This window comes from Rattus norvegicus, chromosome 1, assembly GCF_036323735.1.
Source record: "Rattus norvegicus strain BN/NHsdMcwi chromosome 1, GRCr8, whole genome shotgun sequence".
Lineage (NCBI taxonomy): Eukaryota > Metazoa > Chordata > Mammalia > Rodentia > Muridae > Rattus > Rattus norvegicus.
In genome coordinates, this window is record NC_086019.1 from 94,979,825 (window position 1) to 95,000,909 (window position 21,085).

At 50.1% G+C, this 21,085-nt stretch overlaps 1 protein-coding gene across 7 annotated transcripts; it reads right to left on the reverse strand.

Moving 5' to 3' along the window:
• Positions 1–7,285: 7,285 nt before the first annotated feature.
• Upk1a (uroplakin 1A) lies at positions 7,286–18,259 on the reverse strand. 7 transcript variants are annotated; one of them, XM_063269124.1, is made up of 8 exons: positions 18,013–18,259; positions 17,669–17,756; positions 14,850–15,050; positions 12,460–12,534; positions 12,170–12,277; positions 9,214–9,393; positions 7,966–8,049; positions 7,286–7,838 (listed from the first exon to the last, which is right to left on the reverse strand). In XM_063269124.1, exons 2-8 carry the CDS (start codon positions 17,747–17,749, stop codon positions 7,794–7,796), a joined length of 774 nt encoding a protein of 257 aa, XP_063125194.1. In that variant the 5' UTR covers positions 17,750–17,756; positions 18,013–18,259; the 3' UTR covers positions 7,286–7,793. The 7 variants fall into 7 exon arrangements, with proteins under 7 accessions (XP_063125194.1, XP_063125191.1, XP_063125188.1 ...); XM_063269121.1 differs by having other exon boundaries at positions 7,286–8,049; positions 18,013–18,083; NM_001108911.2 differs by lacking the exon at positions 18,013–18,259 and having other exon boundaries at positions 7,289–7,838.
• Positions 18,260–21,085: the final 2,826 nt, after the last annotated feature.

Below are 21,085 nucleotides of genomic sequence, written 5' to 3' on the forward strand. Positions count from 1 at the left end.
CTGGAGCTGGCGTTACAAGCAGTTATGAAATGCCTGACATGAGTGCTGGAACCAAATTGGGTCTGAAAGAAAGTACACTACACTCTTAACCACCAAGCCACCTATCTAACAAGCCTAGGCAATTTTGAAGGTGCGATAGCACTCAACGGCACGTTAGGCCCTTGAAGGTATCTGCTTTGTCTAGACACAAAGTGGGAGGAGTAAGAAGAGAATGTAGGGGTCACCACACTATATCGGAGGGGCCGCAAAAGTCAGCGACAGGTATTGGAAAGCCCCCGTTCCTGAGGCTCTTTTCGTAAACCATCACGGACTGCATGCTTGACTAGCCCGCCTCACCCTCACCAGAAAGTATCCCAGCAGGAAGGACACCAGCCCCAGCCATGGGTGTAGGTAGCGGTGCCTTGACCCGTCATGATTGGCCTGTTTGGATAAACACTTCTATTCTATTGAATAAAGCACTTCTAATTCTCCAGGACTTGACAGCCTGCTGAGCCAGCAGCCACTGAGTAACACAGCAGCGCCCAGGATCAAGTAGTTCCTGGATCTCGGCCAGGGAGACACCTTGCACAAACCAGTTCTGGTCCCAGCCAGCGGTGGCACCGCTCATTGGCTGGCCCTGAGCCACAACCAATGAGACACGAGGGCGCTCTCAAAGAGGCAGGCCTTGATCTGCCGCTGCCGCTTTTGATTGGCCCCAACTCTGCTCTCGCTGTTGATTGATCAGCGGGCCGGAGGCGGGGAGCCCGCAGTTTTTCTCGGCTAGGCATACTTCTATCTCTAGGCCTACGGAGAAACTGCAGGGAGGAGAGGGGGATGAGCAGGATGAGTATCCTACATACATATGTACGTGTGTGCGTACATACATACATACATACATACATACATACATACATACATACAAACAAACAATACTAATGCTAATAATAAAGCAGCCCACAACCCTGGCTCAGTACCCACAAATGTAAAAGCCCTCCAAGGGTTGAAAGGAAGCATTGCAACATTAGCTGCAGTTGATTCAGCCCTTTCCACGGATCGCGTTGTGCACATCGACCTGAGCAGAGGATCAACCCTATATCAGTTAACCTCTGAAGGTTAGAGAGGTGAAACCCACTGTCTCACAAGCTCAGTCGCTGTTCCGTGAGATCCCAGCCTTCGAGCTACATCCGGTTGAATGGAGGATGATAGGAGTTAGACTGTAATCCCAGAACTTGGACATCTTTAGTTGCAGGCCAGTCTGTGCTGCGTATCCAGATGCTGTCCGAGAGAAAGAGAGACAAACTAATAAAACACTACATTATGTTTGAACACAGTCGATCTTGTAGATGTGGAATGAGGTCTCATTTCCCTCACCTACAAATGAAGGTTTGTGGTTTTGTTTTTTCCTGCTCTAACATTTATTATTATGACTTGTCTCTTGCTTTTAAAAATCAACTTTAATTAAGACTTTCGTACAAGGACATTTTCATCATACCCTTAACTCCTTTTGGATCCATGCCCACTGTTTGATTTCATAAGGGACTGATGTGCCTATTTTACATATCAAAGCAGACCTGGCCATGTTTTCCCAGCATCTCTATCTGGCATACCCTGCCCCAACCGTAAACTTTCCAGCCTGGGGGCTGGGCTACCCTTCCCCCAGAGGCTCTTCCCTATATAATCCAGACATTTTGGGCCTTGTCTTGGTTTCCTTCTCTCTGTGCCTGCAGCCTTTGCCTCCTCCCCTTCCTGTGTCCCTCTTCCCCATCCTTGGGGCTAATGAATGCACCCAAGAACAGTTTTTCAGTAAACCTGCCTTTAATATAATCTGGCTCGAATTGGCTCATTTCACTGGTGGAGAAATAATTTATCACCTACCACCCCCTCCCTCCCACTGCTACCCAGCATCCTAGGGGAATATCAGGGGTCCTTGCTCTCCCAACCTCTTCCTTTAGACAAGGTGCTTCACAGCTCCTGGAGCTAGGTTCCCAGCTGGCCAGCCCCAGCAATCCTCCTGTCTCACCCTCCTATGCCCACCCCGTAGTAGTTGGGTCGTAGGCACAATCTATCACAACTAGCTTTTTTTTATGAGGGCTCAGGGGATTTGAACTCAGGTCCTCCTGATTGTACAATACACACTCTTACCCTCTGAGGATCTCCCTAGTCCCAGGGGTTAGAATTTTGAGTGTTTGGATTTAGCCTTTATCTAGTCCTGAAGAATTGCATAATCAAATCCTATCTCGGAAAGAGAGAGAGATTTATTTCTCCCAGGAGGCTTAAGGATGAGCAGAGGAAGGGTATAACCTTTGGTCCCCATCTGGTGGCACTATTGAGGTGTAAATGGGATCATAAAAGCACTCACTTTAATGGATTAATCCACGGATGAATTCATGGATGAATTAGCTATGAGGTAATGAATCCTGGTTATAGGAAGTGGATCACTAGGAGTCTGCCTCTGAAGGGCGTTACTTATCTTGTGGGTTCTCTCCCTCTAGCTGATCATATTCAGGTAGTCAGACTTCCATGGTGTCATGTTTTGAATAAGACATGTTCCCCGGGGTTGGGGATTTAGCTCAGTGGTAGAGCACTTGCCTAGCAAGTGCAAGGCCCTGGGTTCAGTCCCCAGCTCCAAAAAAAAGAAAAGGAAAAAAAAAAAAAGACATTTTCCCCATAGCTCTGGCATTTGAATACTTATCCTCATTTGGTGGGGTTGTTCGGAGAAGTTATGGGGCGGGGGGGGGGGGTACAGCTTTGCTGAAGGAAAGACAACACGGGCAGAGAATTTAAAGTCTCCCTTCGAATTTCCAGCTGGAGGTGATGTCCCAGCTTCTGGCTCTGGCCAACATGAATACCGTACCTCCCTCCGTGAGAGATTCTTATCCCTTGAAAGCAAAAGCCCAAACAAACATTTTCTTCTACACACTGCCTCGGCCATAATGCTTGGCCACAGCAACAGGAAAGCCATTTACACAGACAGCAAGCTCCTCTATCCACTGAGCCATCTTACCGCTCCACATGTCTCCTGTTTTTGTATTGCTGAGGGGTACAGCCTAGGGTTTTGTGCATGCTAGGCAACTGTGACACACACACACACACACACACACACACACACACACACACACACACACACACACTTTTGCCTTTTTGAGACCGGTTTCTCTTATGTAGCCCTGGCTGTCCTGAAACTCTCTCCATAGACCAGGCTGGCCTGAGAACTCAGAGATCTGCCTGCTTCTGCCTCCTGAGTGCTAGGTTTAAAGGCGTGCACCACCAACAGCCCGGCATCTGTCCCCCACCCCCCTTTTAACTGAGAGACAGGGTATTATTATGTACCGCCCAAGCTGGTTTCAAACTTGAGATCACCCGTCTTAGCCTCCCAAGTGCTGGGATAACCAGAAAGTACAACCATACCTGGCTTAGAAAGTAAGTTTTATAAAGGGAGAAACAGGTCTGATTTGTGTTCTCTTGGGCCCTCAAAGCCTAGAACAGTGTTTGTCTGTTTGTCCCTCTGTGTAGCCCTGGCTGTCTGGGAATCCACTGTGCAGACCAAATTGGTCTTACACTCACAGAGATCCACCTGTCTCTAAAGTCATATACCACGTGGGCCCTACTATCTCTTGTGTTTTTGAAATTGAATCTTGTCTCTATGTAGCCCAAGGTGGCCCCAAACTCCCTATGTAGTACAGACTGATGTTGACCTCCTGACGCTCCCACCTGTCTCCTGGATCCTGCATTAAAGGCAGGTGGGGCCACACCTAGCCAGTCACTGCTTCTCAACTCCTCCTGAATATGTATTTGTGCGCACTCCTGAGTGACTACTTAGGTTCCCAGCCATGGACGTGGTTGGGTAAAGGGATATAAGTTTTACATTGGAATCAAAGAAAACGACGACCACCACCTAACTTACTTTCACAGGTGACCTAGAAATGGTTTGTGCCCTGGGTGGCTGCTATGTGCCATGACATTAATCTTTCTCTTCTATGAATTCACATGAGATGCTCAGTGGGGCAGGAAAGAGAGATAAGCATCGGGAAGTGGCAAGGGACTAAACCACATGGGGAATTAGACCCTGTGCTGAGAGCACTGGGGAAGCCATAGCTGGTTAGACAATACGGTCTCGAGGAGGCTGGAGGATTGCAGGACACAGACACTGGGTGGCTACCTGTCCCTCCAAAGATCCCTGTCCTGACCTGGCCCTCACCTCTCTGCTCCCCTCTTACCCACAGGCACTGGCTCTGGGCAAGGGGCCAGGAAGGAGAAACCTGTCCTGCCAGCCCAGGCTGCCTCCATCCGGCTGAGCCACTCAGCAGGTATGGGGACAGGAGGAACCAGAGAGGTTGGTGGCACACCCTGGACAGATACGGGGGTCTGCCTGCCCCCCCCCCCCCGAGGCCAGAGCCACCCTAAAGCTCCCACCTGTGGACAAGGTCTGGCCTGTCTGAACTGCTTAGGGCAAGCTCATAAATGCTTGGCAGAATAGTTCTTCCCTCCATGGACAATTTGCACAACCAGCAATGGCACATTTTAAAAAACTCTTTAGAACTTAAAGGTTTGGGGGCGGGGAAAAAAAAGAACTTAAAGGTTTGGCACTGGAGAGATGGCTCAGTGGGTATAAGGCTTGTTGCTCAATCTTGAGGACCTGAGTTCCGATCCCCAGGCCCCACAAAAGCTTTAAAAAAAGAAGAGAGAAAGTGTTGGGTTGGAGAGATGGCTCAGTGGTTAAGAGCACTGACTGCTCTTCCAGAGATCCTGAGTTCAAATCCCAGCAACCACATGGTGGCTCACAACCATCTGTAATGGGATCTGATGCCCTCTTCTGGTGTGTCTGACGACAGTGACAGTATACTCATGTATATAAAATAAATTTTTTTTAAAAAAAAATGAAAGTGTCAAAATATCTAAGGAATAAAGTAAAGACCCCCCATGTGATGTAAGTTCCTGGCTTCTTTGGCTTTTCCCCACTGGGCGGGTCTCTTCCTGGGTGACAAAGCAGAAATGAAGACGATTGGCTGAACAGCACATGGTGAGTCTCAACTCTCCATCCTTCCCTGATCTCTCAAGTTGAGGAAAAACGAGTGTACTACAATGCCCATTTATCAGAAAGAAAAGTCTTGTAGTCTGACTTCTGTGCTTTTTACTGTTTGAGATGACCCTCATGTAGCCCATGCTGGCCTCTGATTTACTCAAACCTTAATTCCTCGTGATTCAGCCTCCACCTTCCGAGTACCGGCACCATAGCTGTGTGCCACCCACCACACGCAGCTTCTTTCTGCATTCCACCTGAAAACAGTGGGTTGAGAGAAATCCACGATTCATAATAAGAAAGGTCTACAAGGGGCTGGAGCGATGGCTCAGTAGTTATAAGCACTGGATGCTCTTCCCGAGGACCTGGGTTTGGTTCTCAGAACCCACATGATGGTTCACAGCCATTTGTAACTCCAGTAACAGAGGACCTGACACCTTGTTCTGACCTCCAGGAGCACTGCAGGTATGTGCACAGACATACGTGCAAGCAAAGCAACCATACATATAATATAAATCATCTGAAAAACTCGAACAAACCACCTGGTGGTTGTACCCCACACCTTTAATTCCGGCCTTCAAGGAAGCAGAGGCAGGCAGATCTCTGAGTCTACACAGCAAGTTCCAGGACAACCAGAGCTATACAGAGAAATGCTGTCTCAAAAACAAACCAAACCAAACAATGAACCAACCAAGCAAAAATAAATAGGACAAATAGCAGGTGGATCTCTGAGTTTGAGGCCAGCCTGGTCTACAGAGTGAGTTCCAGGAGAGCCAGGGCTACACAGAGAAACCCTGTCTTAAAAAAAAAAACGGGGGGTGGGGGGGGTGGGATTTAGCTCAGTGGTAGAGCGCTTGCCTAGCAAGCGCAAGGCCCTGGGTTCGGTCCCCAGCTCCAGAAAAAAAAAAGAAAAAAAAGAGTAGATTCAAAAAAAAAAAGGAGGAGGAGGAGGAGAAGGAGGAAGAGAAGAAGGAAAGAAAGAAAGGAAGGGAGGAAGGAAGGAAGGAAGAAAGGAAAGAAAGAGAGAGAGAAAGAAAGAAAGAAAGAAAGAAAGAAAGAAAGAAAGAAAGAAAGTGATGTTAGTCAGGTATGTACAATGACTGTGGGTACAGACTGATCAAACTGTGGGACAAACAGCTGAGGTGCCTACTTAACATATCAGGGGACCTGGCAGCTAGGTCCCCTCAGTCCCTACCTACCCTGCTGCCTAACCTAAACTTCTCCAGGCCAGGGACTGGACGGTCTTTCCTTCAGCTGCCCTTTCCTATACAATTCAGCCATTTTGGTTACCTTCCCTCTTTTGTCCTCCTGGCTTCCCCTCCCCCTCTCACATGTCTCACGGTCAGTTCTGCTCTCGACTCCCAGACAGACATCTCTGACTCCGACTATCTTACTATGCTCTCGCTTTGCTCTATGATAAACTTTCTCCTCCACCATACCTGACAGCAATCATGGCCTTCCTTTTTATTTCTTTTTTCTTTTAAGAACCTGAGTTCAGATCTCTTATTAAAAAATAAAACAAAACAAAACAAACAAACAAACAAACAAAAAACCAGTAACTCCAGTATTGGATGGAGAAGAGAAGGGAGGTTGGGTGGGTCGGGCTTAAAGGCTAGTCAATCTAGCCTGGGGGTAAAACGTTGGGCTCCAGGTTCAGTGAGACTCTATCTTAAGGGAAGAGGGGGAAGGGCAGGGAAAGACACTCCTCTGGCCTGTGTGTGTGTGTGTGTGTGTGTGTGTGTGTGTGTGTGTGTGTGTAGCACACAGACAGCCTATAGTACATGCGTGCGCATACACACACACACATACACACACATATACACACACAAACAAAGAGAAAAATTCGAAACCTTTCTGGAAACCAAGACTGCACTCCTGTATCAAGACATGCCTGAAGCTAGCCATTTTGAACCAATAGCATATGCCAAAAAACCCCCACGTGATGCCTCATCCATGTGGGCTGGATTTCAGCCACTCCCTTCCTCCCTTCTGAAGTCTCATTCACTCACCCTTGTCCCCAAAAGAAAACAAACTCTGGGCTGGGTGGAATGCCGAGTGCCCGGAAAGCCAGCATTCCAAAGGTGAGGACAGGAAGGGGAGGGGACTGTGGGTCACACCTGTAACCTCTGGGGAGGCAGCTGCTGTGGGATCACCTTGGCTTCATGGCTAGCCGTGAGAACTATATACCTATACACATACACATACACATCTGTACACACGAACATAAATACACATTCCAGAGTCAGTTTGGGCTCCAGACCTCGTCTCAAACAGAACAAACTCCTCTGCTCACCCAGCCAGTATTTATTGGAAATCCAGCGCTTGCTCAGAGGCCTGTGAGGGTGCCGATGGGGACCCCCCACAGCAGAGTGTGTCACCCTCTTCTTACAACAGGCAGCATCTATAAGAGCTTACACAAACTACTGAGTAACAGTGGCTACGCCTGCAAGAAGTTCTGGAAGCCACAGAGAGGTGCATGCTGGGTTGTGAGGAGCAGCGAAGGGCTTCTGAGGACAGGCTATGCTGTTGTCAGCAGATCAGCCAAGTGACACAGGGTCGAGAGGGTCCAGGCACACAAATCCAGGGCCACGGGCACAGCGAGGGTCCAGGGCAGCTCCTACATCTAGAAAGGGATGTTTGGATCGCAAGGAGGGAAAATGGAGGGAGGTGGATGGGGTGGGTTGTAGCCGAGGTACACGGAGGTGGTCTGGGGAGGAGGTTGATGGTGTCCAAGGGCCGCAGAGAAGCAGGAGCTTTGGGCAGAGCTGCGTGCATCTGTGGTCCCCCTTCCTCCTCAGAGAATGGTGTAGAAATACATGGCTATCATCATCACAGGGAGCTGGGAGGGCAAATGATTAGATTGGGCACTCTAGGCCAAAACCCCCATCTTCCCCCAAATCCACACCCACACCCCCAGGACACCCACAGCTCTCTCCCCCACAGCCCACAGGTGCCCCATCTCTCACAGTCCACATCAAGATTGCAAAGCCAAACCACGATATGCCCCACGTGTAGCTGTCAATGGCATGGCTGATGTGTTCGAAGCAACCCTGGAGAGGAGGACAGCAGGAGCTCGTGAGAATGCCACTCGAGGCTCGTAGGCAATGGAAGGTCACCGTGTGCCCTAGGAGATGTCCTTTTCTCCCTTTTGCCTTGGTTTTCCCATCTTTGCAATGGGAATTTTGGCCATGTCTGCCTTCCGGGACCCTTAGCTAGGAAAGTGCTGTTGAACCCCCAGCTCCGGAGGCAGCAGGTGCCGTTCTGAGCTTGGTTATGTTCAACCAGGCTCTCTGTGCTACCCATAAACCCAAAGGATGCCAGCTTTAGGTTTCATCTACTTCTGATAGCTGCTGAGTAGAGACCAGGGTGAGCAAGACCAGAGCCCTATACCAGGGCCACCTTCCTGGATCCTGGTCCAGTCACAAAGCAGCAGAAACAAAGGTCCAGAGCATGTGACCCGGTCGGATGCAAGCAAGCCTGGAGCTCCCGCTGCCCTTCGTAGAACACAGATGATTCTGGTTCTCTGAGCCCCAGTTTTACAACCTGCTAAGTACGGTACCTTGGGACACCTCCCCTCCGAGCCTGATCTAACAGCCTGACTTGTAGCCACAGGCACCAACCCACACAGCTGTTATTATTTTTATATTGCCAGGTTGGCCTCAAACTGGCAGTGATCTTCTGCAAGTAAGATTATAGATGTGCACCACCTCCATGGGTCTGCAGCTGTCAGTTTTTGATCTCCGTGGAACCTGGGATTGAAACCATGACCTCCCACGCGTTTAGGAAAGCCAATCTCGCTAAACCACGCCCTCCGCCCCCTCACCGGGGGATTCTAGGTAGATGCTCTACCACTGAACCCTAGTCTTGGCTCCTTTTTACTATTGAGGCAGGCAGGAACTCTCACGTTGTTCAGGCCATGAACCTATGACCAGACTGCCTTAGCTTACTACGTGGGCAGGATGACAGGCGCGCACGCGAGGCCTAGCTCCAGCAACTGATAACATTCCTGTTGCTTCTCTCATTCCCAACCAACCAGCTGCAGACATCCGGTCTGAATCAGCGCATCTGTGCGTTCTGAGGATCCAGACAAAGAGCTGGGAGGACCAGGGAGAAGGGAAAGAAAGAAAAGGCCAGAGAGGAGAGGCCAGAAGACAGTGGGATAGACAGGCAGTATAAGGGAGAAAGGGAGAAAATAGAGGGCAAAAGAGACACACCTTGGTAAACAGGTAGTCCATGTGGCCTACTCGGCAGCCATCTTCATTGATGGGAATAAAGTTCCCAGTCCGGCGACAGCACAGTGGGGGCCACGGGAACACCACTTCCGGGGTGGCTGCCCTGAAGGCTGATGTGTAATTCACCCAGTCCATGGGGCCAGATGTGCCGCAGCACTCTTGCTGGAAAAAGGTTGCAAGGGGGTGTGTGCGCATGCGCATGCATATGTATAAACCAGTTAGCTAATAGATTTGGCCAAAACCATTACTGATAATCGTACTGACAAAATAGATATCGGGAGTGGGAGGGCAAGCAGTTAAGAGAACCTGCTGCTCTTCAAGAGGATCCAAATTCAGTTCCCAGGACCTATGTTGGTTGGCTCACATCCTGGTTGAACTTGTAACTTCAGTTCCAGAAACTGAATGTCCTCTTCTGACCTCCGTGGGCGGCCCCACACAAGTATGCATATACACACAGACACTAATACGCACATAACCAATTTTAAAATCAAATTTTATAAAAGGCAGGATTTATGGCATTTCTCAACCCAGTGAGTGGTTCGTTGTAGTTTTGGGGACAGGATCTCACTGTGTAACCCAGGCTGGTTTCAAACTGGGGGCTGCCTGCCTCAGTCTCCCAAGTGCTGGGATTCCAGCGGCACACCACAATGCTCAGCTCAAGTGAGTATTCCACCGGAAGTCCTTAGCAGACTGGAGAGATGGCTCAGCGGTTAAGAGCATTGGCTGTCTGCTCTTCCAGAGGTCCTGAGTTCAAATCCCAGCAACCACATGGTGGCTCACAACCACCTGTAATGGGATCTGATGCTCTCTACTGGTATGTCTGAGGACAGCGACAGTGTGCTTACATATAAATAAATAAATCTTAAAAAAAAAAAAAAAAAAAAGACTGAAGCTTCCCCTTTCATCCCAGTATTCAGGAGGCAGAGCTCTGCAGGCAGATCTCTAGGCCAGCCTGGTCTACAGAGTGAGCTCCAGGGAGCCAGTGCTACACACAGAGACCCTGTCTTGGAAAAGAGAAAAGAAGAAAGGAAAACGGAAAAGAGAAAAGAATGCAGCTTCTGCGGTCACTAAGGGCGTGTCCTGTCTCAGAGACCTCAAATCCCAGAACTGGGAAGGCGGAAGCAGAAGACTAGGGATTCCAAAGTCATCCTTGGGTGACTAAGACCCACGGACTGGCCTGGACACTGGAAACTCTGCTTTAAAGTGCTCTGAGGGCTGTGTGTGGCAGGATATGCCTGTGTCGAGTCACTCCTTGAGAGGTTGAAACAGGAGAATTAGAAGTTGAAGGCCAGCCACAGCTTTGGAATAAGTCTCAGTCTGGGCTGGCTATGTAGTGAAAGTGTGGCTTTGATTTTTTTTTTTTTTTTTTTGGTTCTTTTTTTCGGAGCTGGGGACCGAACCCAGGGCCTTGCGCTTCCTAGGTAAGTGCTCTACCACTGAGTTAAATCCCCAGCCCCGTGGCTTTGATTTTTGTTGTTGGGTTTTGTTGTTGTTTTTTGTTTTGTTTTGTTGGTCTGGTTTCTGGAGACAGGGTTTCTCTGTGTGGCCCTGGCTGTCCTGGAACTCACAGGAATCGGAGTGCCTCTGCCTCCTGGGTGCTGGCATTAAGGTTCTCTCCCATCATGCCTAGCTTGTGCCATTTTTGTCGTTTGGTTGTTTGGCTGGTTTTGAAGAGAAGAGTCTCGCTGGCTGGCCTTGAATTTACCAGATCTACCTGCTGGGGTTAAGGCATGAGCCACCAGGCTGGGCTTGAACAAATAATAAACAGGGCTAGAGAACTGGCTCAGCGGTTAAGAGCATAGGGTGCTCTTGCAGAGGACCGGGGCTCCACTTCCATCAGCCACATTAAGGGGCTCACAACCACCTGTGGTCCAGGTCCCGGGCATCCGATGCCTTCTTCTGACTTGAGGCACTGCATGCACAGGCACACCGCATGCAACACACTCATGCACATAGAATCAGGAAAAAAATATTTTTTTTTCTATTTTTAGTGTGTCTCTTTGTTCGGTTTGTGTGTTTTCTCATGTGTGGGGTGTTGCACATGGGTGCACATGCATGTGGAGGACTGAAGTTAAAGAAACATCCTAGGATCACTCTTTCATCTCCTTTACCGAAACAGTGCGTCTCTGTCAATACAGAGCCTTCTGATTTGGCTAGTCTGGTTAGCCAGCTTGCTCTGGAGGTGAAGGCCCGGGGCGGGGGGGTCCCCAACCTCTACCATCTGAGGTGGAGATTCTATCCCCAGCCCTCGTTTATCTGGGTCTCTGGAGATATGAACAAATGCCTAACCACTGAGCTTTCTCCCCAACCCTCAATAAATGCATATTTTAAAAAGTAATAAAGGAGCTCCATATGGCCGACCAGGGCTGTAATCCTAGCTACTCAGGAGACTGAGACAGAGAGCCACAAGTTCAAGGACTGCCTGGGCTACATAGTGAATTGAAGGGTAGCCCAGATAACTTATGGTGACCTGATCTCAAAAGTTAAAAGAGAGAGACAGAGACGCAGAGAGACACAGACCACACACACACACACACACACACACACACACACACACACACACACACACACGCTCACACACTCGGGGGAGTGGAAGAGATGGGAGGTAGAGTTATGAATAGCTAAGCAGTAGAGCCCTGTCCTAGAAGGTATGAAGTCCTGGATTCCATCCCTAGCAACACACAGCTTTGTCTTGGGAGACAGAATAGTAGGCTCAAGGCTAGCCTGGGCTACATAGTAAAGGCTGTTATTGTGATTGTTATTATAGTGGAAGGAAAGTTACCTTTAGACAGTCCCACCGCTCACCAACCTGAAAAGGGAACTTCTTTTCTGGGTCTGTTGTCTACCAAACTATAGTGACCCAAGGCACTCCTACCCCACCTCGGTCCCCTGAGTGGAAATATTCGTTCTGCCAGGGAGTACACAGAGCCCAACACACCTCAATCATGATCCGGTCCCAGAGGCGGGTTAGCTCTTGGCCCTGGTCGGTGTCCGCACTGTAGAAGGTCAACATTTGCTTGGTTATCAGGGATGGGTTGGACACCATCTGAGGAGGAAGGACAGGGAAGAGCGGGAGCCAGCTGGTTAGGGAAGGGGTCTATCTCCTATAGGCCCTGCAACTCTAGAGATGTCCTCACCACCACCATACCCACTCCCGGCATCATCCCGAGCCCAGCCTGGCTCAGCACCATTCTGCCCTGCCCCCGCCCCCTCCCCCGCCTGGCTCACGTAGTCGCGGTGGGTGTAGGATGTGATGCAGGAGGCACACTCGAAGATGTAGACTATAAGCATCAGCAGCAGATACTGTAGAGAGAGCAAGGGCAGCCCTTGGTGCAGAGGTAGATGGCCGTGCCTAGATGGTTTGGGCCAAAATCACACTTTTTTTTTTTTTTTTTTTTTTTTTGAGACCATGTAGACCTCTCTGGTAGCCTGGAAATCACTACATGTGGACCAGGTTGGTTTCAATTTACAGAAATGTGCACCCCTCCCACACCACCAAGAGATAGGAGGGGTAAAGGTGTACCGTTACACCCAGCCCCAAACAGAACCTTTGCTCATCGGGAGAGTTCTCCCCAGCGTGTGTAAGATCCTCAGTTCCGTCCCCAGCAGTGCATGCACACGTGCTGAACAAACAGAGGGATGGATTTTGAAACTAGTGTGTGAGGTGGAAGATCGAAAACTTGACACTTTCACACCATTAATCTCAGCACTCGGGAGGCAGGGGCAGGAGATCTCGGAGTTAAGAGGCCAACCTGGTCTATAGTGCAAACTCCAGGATAGCTGAGGCTACAAAGAGAGACCCTATCTCAAAAGAAACAACAAACAAACAAACAACAAACGGCGTTAGATTGACTTTCAGGCTTTGGTTACATTTCTCTGACAGAGGTAAGCATGTGATTGAGGGTCAAGAAAGGAGCTGGGTGTGATGGTGCACAGTTTGAATCTCAGCACTTGAAGTGGAAGCAGGCGGATACCAGAGAGTAGCCTGATCTACACCTTGAGGTAAAAGGAGGCGGAAGGGCGTGGTGAGGAAGCAGTTAATAGCTCCATCTTATACATAATAAGCCCAAGGCTCCTAAACCTGCTCCCCTCTCAGTCCCCACCCTGCACTGCTTTCTGATTGTCAGACACTGCTGCCCTCTACTGGCCACAGGACCGTTGCCCGTGCTGCTCTGTCCACCAGAGACACTCTCAAGCGCACCCGGGGCTCTCTGCCTGCCACCTGCTTTTCCTGGCGTCCGCTGGCTGTGGGGTTTCATCCAGTTCCCCAGGCTCCCTTCGCTCCCCCAGATCAAGTGGTTTTTTAAGTTGCGTTTAGCGCTCCTCGTTCAGTAAACATTTGTTGACTAAGTAATAACCTTGGGAGCCAAAGGACCCACCATAGCAGATGAGCACGGAGACGTTCGCATGCGACCCCTCGCTCTCCCGACACCTTGCAGAGGCAGTGGCCTCCTTTAAGCTTCGGGTTTATTTCTCTGCCTGGTACATGGGCTTAAAAGCCCAATTTCTTGTGGTTTCTGGGAAAACTGATGGATCACTGAATGTGGCAGGGATCAAATGTGTGGGCTTCCCGAGCCTGGAGATTCAGTTCTAAGCAGTCCCGGTTTACACAGTTAACCGAAGGCCAACAGAAGCATAGTGAGACCCTGCCTCAAAACAAAACATAAAACAGGATGGGCTTGTGCGTTGTGGTGGCACACACCTATAATCCCAACATGTGAGACCCGCGGCAGACGGGGACTTCACAGGGAGAAGACAAAGGGGGCGGGGCAGAAGAGATGGCTTAGTGAAAGCCCTGCGCTGCTTTTGCAGAGAGGACCAGAGTTCAGCGTCCGTCCCGTACCCCCTCCCACCCCCAAATCCGGCTACTCCCAACCACCTGTAACTCCAGCTTCAGGGGATCCAACGCCCTCCTCTGGTTTCCTTGGACATCGGAGCAAGCATGAACACACACATGCACATTCACACACCAATAAAAAAAAGAAACACGATAAACCTTAAACACAAACTAGCGGACCTGCTCAAACGTAACTGGGCTGCGTGGTGCTGCCAGTTACCTCTCGTCGTCACCTCTCTAAATCTCAGTTTCAATTTTCTGGCATTTCACGATAGGCCATGTAATGTAAACCGACTAATCTGTGTAAACTGTTGAGCTCCTGGCTTAGGTTGCATGCTTGGTGAACGGTAGCTGTGTTACTAAATTTTTCGTTGTTACTGCTGCCACGACTCTGGACCACAGACTTTGGAGACCAAATAATTGGGTTCGAATCCCAATACGTACATATATATATATATATATATATATATATATATATATATATATATATGTGTGTGTGTGTGTGTGTGTGTGTGTGTGTGTGTGTCTATGTGTATATTTGTGTATATATGCATAGATATGTCTGTATTGCTTTTTAGGAGCCTCCAAACAGCTGCGCTGAACATCCCTCTTCTCCTTGCCTCCCAGGTTCCTCTGTACAATGTGGCGACAGCTGAAGCATGGTGAATGAAGGGGTGTTTGCAAGGTCTTCAAGTGAGGTGCCATGAATGAGTCACACTCATGGCCCCGCTGTCACCCATGACCGATGGCCAGGGCTGCCATCCCCATCCTGGGATCTCACCGTGAGGATCATGTACCGACGACGACAGAGCGCAGCTCCTACACCAAAGCTGGCCACCACGAAGAAGGAGAAGCCGCAGAAGATGGCGATCCAGGCACCGGCGAAGACGTCGTCCTTGCCTGAGACGCCCATCAGTGGGTACACACGGTACTGGTCAGCCGTCACCCACACTGTCTCCGCAAACAGGGCCAGGCCTGACAGCTGGGCAAGGAAAGGTTTGTCCAGCAGTTGGGATGTGCGGGTCTCCAGAACGCAGGCCTTTCCTGGTCCACAGCCTCCCATGCTCATGGGGTAAAGTGGGCTTGGGAAGGAGGCTGACTCACATCTTTAGGAGCATAGATGGAGTGGGTAGGGAAAAGCCAAGAAGGAAGGAAAGGTACAGCCAGAACCTCAGCCCCCACATCCCAGGGGCCAGTTGCCTCAAAAATAAAATGTTTAGCAAGCAGAGTGGTCACAGGGGAACCGCGGCGCTGGCCTGCCATGTTTGGCAATGCTGTTCTGGACATTTTCTGGGTGGGAAGAACTGCATAGCACTTGCATCAGCTCTTTGGTGGGTCAGTCCATCCTACAGGTGCACTGTCCCAGGCGAGGCCAGGGCCAGCTCACAGCACCATGATACGGCTGGTGGAGACCACATGGCAGAACCCCTGTGTGACTGTCAGATAGACGCCTGGAGTCTGGCATTCTGCGGTCTTGCACGGAGCAGCCTAGAGGCCGTGTGAGCTACTGAAGGGCACACAGCAGGATGAGTTATACTGGAACAAAAATATGGGCTTATCTGTTCCCGTTTGCTTATGTTTGCTTAAGGAAACATCAGAAAGGCCGGGGCATGTCTCTCGGTTGATAGAGTGCTTCTCTAGCATGCAGAAAGCCCCGAGCTCAATGAGTTCGTTCATTCCTTATATGAACTGGGCCAGCTGGTGCACAAATGTGAGCCCAGCACTTGGAACATAGAGGCAGAAGGATCCAAAATTCAAGGATATTCTTATCTATAGAGGGAGTTTGAGGCTAGGCTAGATTACACAAGAGACCTTCTCTCCAAAATAACAAAAACAAGCCGGGTATGGTGGAACACACCTTTAGTCCCAGCATTCTAGAGGCAGAGGCAGATGGTCTCTGTGAGCTCAAGGTCAGTCTGATCTACAGAGCAAATCCAGGACAGCCAGGGCAGGTTACACTGAGAAACCCTGTCTCCAAAAACAAACACAAAACACCACCACCAACAACTAACAACAAAAATCTGGTCACTACAGGGTTGTCATGGGGACAAAGGAATTACAAACTCTGTTCTCTGTAATGCCAGGCATGACAGCACACACCTTTAATCCCAGCACCTGGCAGGCAGAGCAGAGTTGGTAGATGTGTGCTTCAGCTACACAGAGAAACTCTGTTTTAAAAATCAAAGATGAGGGGTTGGGGATTTGGCTCAGTGGTAGAGTGCTTGCCTAGCAACCGCAAGGCCCTGGGTTCGGTCCCCAGCTCCGAAAAAAAAAAAAATCAAAGATGAAGGGCTGGAGAGGTGGCTCAGTGGTAAAGAGCACTGATTGCTCTTCCAGAGGTCCTGAGTTCAATTCCCAGCAACCACATGGTGGCTCACAACCATCTGTAATGGGATCTGATGCCCTCTTTTGGTGTGTCTGAAGACAGCGACGTGTAGTCACATACATTAAGTAAATAAATAAATGGAAAAAAATCAGAAATGAAGAAGGAGGACGAGAAAAATAAGAAAGACAATTTCTCTGTGGTCAGGCTTTGGTTGTTGTCTTGGGTTTTTGACACAAGGTCTCATGATGTAGCCTGAATTGGCCTGGACTTACTGTGTAGTCCGGGGTGGTCTCAAACTTGTGGCAATCCTCCTACCCCAGCCTCCTCAGTGCCACAGGTGTGTGCTATCATTCTGTGGATATTTTTGATGGTGATAAAAGCTAACATTTGTGATGGATCACTGTGCACTGGGCACATGATAATCACTATTGTTACCAGCTGTAATATCCTTTTGCTCTGGACCATACAAATAAAATAGTATGCTAGTTTGCTGGATTCTATTCTAAAAGCATTAGTCTAGGAGCTGTTTGTATCCTCAGAGCATCCCTGTTGTTCTCTCTCTTGCAGATGAGAAAGCCAGGGTCACGGAGGTGATGGCTTCCGGTCCCATAACTAGCAGAGCTGGGATATGAACCCAAGCGTGCCTGGCTAGGGCCACACCCCAGCATCACATAGTTTTCCTATTAAAAGCCAACATCACAGTATCAGCTGGACAGTGGGGGCACATGCTTTTAATCCTAGAACCCAGGGAGCAGAGAGGCAGGAGGATCTCTGAGTTCGAGGCCAACCTGGTCTACAAAGTGAGTCCTGCCTCTCTCCTCTCTCTCTCTCTCTCTCTCTCTCTCTCTCTCCCTCTGCCTCTCCCTCTCCCTCTCCCTCTCCCTCTCCCTCTCCCTCTCCCTCTCCCTATCTTCCTCCCTCCCTTTCCTTCCTCTCCCTCTCCTTCACACACTGTAGTCTAGATTGGCCCCAGACTCACAGCAATTCTCTGGCCTCAGCCTTTCAAAAGCTGGGATTACGGAGGTGTGCCACTCTTCTTGTCTGTAAGCACTTCCCCTGAGTTGTGGTTGAATCTACGTGGAGGACTCGGTTACAGACAAGAAGGATTCATGGGGAACAGGCTGCTCCCTCTGTAAGGACAAGTAGCTGGGATCCCCTTTAGGATCTGGGACTAGAGCCCGCAGCACATAGACCCAGGAGTCTCAACCCCACCTCGGGTCTGGGGCTGCCACCTCCCCACCACACTTCCGGGCTCCCATTATTCCAACTCTCACCAGAATAATGATGTTGCCCACGACCAGCAGCCCCACAACCACAGGAGACCCCTTCTCTCCCTCTGTCGCTGTAGAAGCCATCTTCCTGCTGGGGGCACAGAAGCAGGATAGAAGTTAGGGGGGCAGGAGGCAGGGCCCAGCCAGACCATCTTGTCCACTCCAGACCTCCATCTGGCAGGAGATGCTCATGGGCAGGGCCCAGGCTGTTACCCATATGCCCAGAGCCCCACAGCTTGGCAGTGAGCCTTCCACAGAAAAAGAAAGGCTTGGCAGCCTCCGACTGCAAAGCAGCTGTTGCCCTCCTCAGTGCCCCTGCCCTGTCAACTCCCAGGACCCCTCCTTGCCTTCTCTACCAAAGCCTCCCTGGCCAGTCACAGTCACAGCCACAGCCACAGCCACAGCTGCTCCCTAATATATACCCAAACCCCTCCTTGAGCCAGTCTCCAAGGAGGAGGGGACAGGAGTTCAGCAGGCTGACCATGATAGATTTTATGAGTTCCTCGACACTCAAGTGATTTACAGACCTGAAATTCAGGATTGTGCACCTGACCGGCCACTGGGGCAAAGTGATATATGTACCCAGAGCCTCTAATTCCCAGGCTGCAGTGGTGACAGAGGGGTGGGGGTGGGGGCAGGGGAACAAGTTAACACTTGATCTGTCCTTTCCTTAGGGGCAGGCACTGTGGGCTTTCCTGGGAGCAGGGGTCAGGGGTCAGATCTATGACAGATCCTCATGGGAATGCCACATTAGAAAACCCACCTTCTGTAGCTTTGGAGGCCTGGAGCCCAGAGGGAGGACCAGAGAGAGAATCTCTCCCCCCAACCCCCACAGCACAGGATCATGGAGTGGGCTCAAGGCAGGGCTGTGGGAGGGAATTGAGGGAAAGGTAAAAGGTGTGCTCAGAGGTGTTTGGTTACAGCTACAGTGGCAGAAGAGGGTGGTGCTGATGATAACATTGAGGGGGGTTTGAGATAGGTGTGTGTATATGAAGAAGGAGGAAGGAATGTGCTAGAAAAGGAAGGGGACATTTGGAATGGGTGTGGTGGGACAAAAGGAGCTCCTCCTCCCCCAGGATGCCCGAGGGAACACACACACACACACACACACACACACACACACACACACACACACACTCTTCATGCTGAAGAATGGAAGGGATCTAAATTCAAGCCAGATACAGAAGTTCATTCCTGTAATTGCAGTCCCCGTAGTGGGGAGGTGTAGGCAAGGAGAATTATAGGTTTGAGACCATCCTGCGCTGTATAGGCAGAGAGGCGGCGGGGTGAGAAAGTGGGAAGGGGAAACAAAAGAAAGCAAGCATATCTAGGCTTAAACCCTGCTGTCTCCTCCGAGCAGCGCGACTAAGCGCACATCTGCATGGTGCATGACTAGGTCCAGGTCCCAGCTGGCAGTCAGGAGAAGCTTCGGAGGTATAGCCCGAGGGCTCTCGGATGGCGCCCCCTAGTGGGAGTTTAAAGCAAAAGCCCAGCCCCAGAAATTCTCCAGGGCTTTTGTTGAATTCTCTCTCCCAGCGGTCGCTTCCCTATCTATTGCAGAAGAAGGCAAAAAATTGGCATTTAAAATTGCCTTGTCATGACACTGGGTTAGCCGAGCGTGTGAGACCGGGGCAGGAGAATCTTGACTTCAGGATCACGCTCAATTACCCTGCCTTGGTGCATGCCATTAATCCTGGCAGAGGCAGGAGGATGGATTTCCGTAAATTCGAAGTCACCCTGGCCTCCATAGTGAATTCCAAGTTAGTCATAGCTACACAGTGAGACCCAGTCCCCAAAATAAAACACCAGGCATTCACGGTAAGAAAGCACATGAGGTGTTTTCCATTGTAATTGGAAATTAAGTTATCAGCTTACTTTAGATTTAAAATACCTGTTTTCTAATTTACATCTATTTAAGAGCTCCAAGAAAATCAAAACACAAATTCACGGACATATGAGTTTTAGTTAAAATAATTTGCTAAACAATTGGGCCGTGTCTGTGTGTGTGTGTGTGTGTGTGTGTGTGTGTGTGTGTGCGTGCGTGTGTGTGTGTGTAAATTTATTTTATATTTGAGACAGTCTCTCTACACAGCCCAGGCTGTCCCAAAACTCACTCTGTAGACTAGGCTGGCCTAGAATTCACATGATGGGGGAGAACTGATTCTTGCAAATTGTCCTTTGATTTCTACGCTCAGGCTACGGCAGCGCACCCTTATATGCATGCAAGTACACACAAATACGGTTACTAAATAAATGTAATAAAAAATACATGGAGAGACGGCTCAGCAGTTACGTGTACACACTGAGGACCTGAGTTTAGTTCCCACCACCCACGTTCCCAGCTCACAACTGCAAGTTAACCCCAGCTTCCGGGAATCTGCTACCCTCTTCCGGCCTCCACAAGCACACACAATCCCTCACACATACAGTTAAAAGTAAAACAAAATCTCTTGAAAGACGAAAGAAAATGACCAGGGCTGGTGTTACAAAACATGTAATCCAGCACACAGAAAGCGGAGACAGGAGGATTCCACGTTCACCACACAGTGAGTCCCAAGGTCAGCCTGGGCAACACAATTTTCTGTCTCAAAAAGCAAAATAAAAAGAACTGGGGACGCAGTAGTTAAGAATATTCACCATCCTTGGAGATGGGTGTTCAGTCCCAGCGCAGTAACAGTCAGCTCACAGCCACATACATGTAACTCTAGTTTCTGATCCAAAGCCTTCTTCTGGCCTTACAGGACATTTGCATGTGTGCACACATATACACGATTTTAAAAAAGAGAGCTTGTGATGTAGCTCAGTATTTCCCAGAACCCCCCCCCCCAAAGTGAGAGACTGGGGGCGTGGCTCAGTGGTGGAGCCCCTGCCTAGAATCCCCCAGTGAGGGGTTGGGGGCGTGGCTCAGTGGTAGAGCCCCTGCCTAGAATCCCCCAGTGAGGGGCTGGGGGCGTGGCTCAGTGGTAGAGCCCCTGCCTAGAATCCCCCAGTGAGGGGCTGGGGGCGTGGCTCAGTAGTAGAGCCCCTGCCTAGAATCCCCCAGTGAGGGGCTGGGGGCGTGGCTCAGTGGTAGAGCCCCTGCCTAGAATCCCCCAGTGAGGGGTTGGGGGCGTGGCTCAGTGGTAGAGCCCCTGCCTAGAATCCCCCAGTGAGGGGCTGGGGGCGTGGCTCAGTGGTAGAGCCCCTGCCTAGAATCCCCCAGTGAGGGGCTGGGGGCGTGTCTCAGTGGCAGAGCGCCTACCTATAAACTATCAGTGAGGGGCTGGAGGTGGGGCGGTCGCTAGCCTGTGGGTGGCTCTGAGTTCAACTCCAGGACCAAGAAGGCAGTTCTTGTGTAAGCTTGTTACAAACACAGAGGAGGCCTGTGAGCAGTAGTTAATGAGCCTCCACTAGGCAGGTGTCTTAGGATCCCATCCAAGG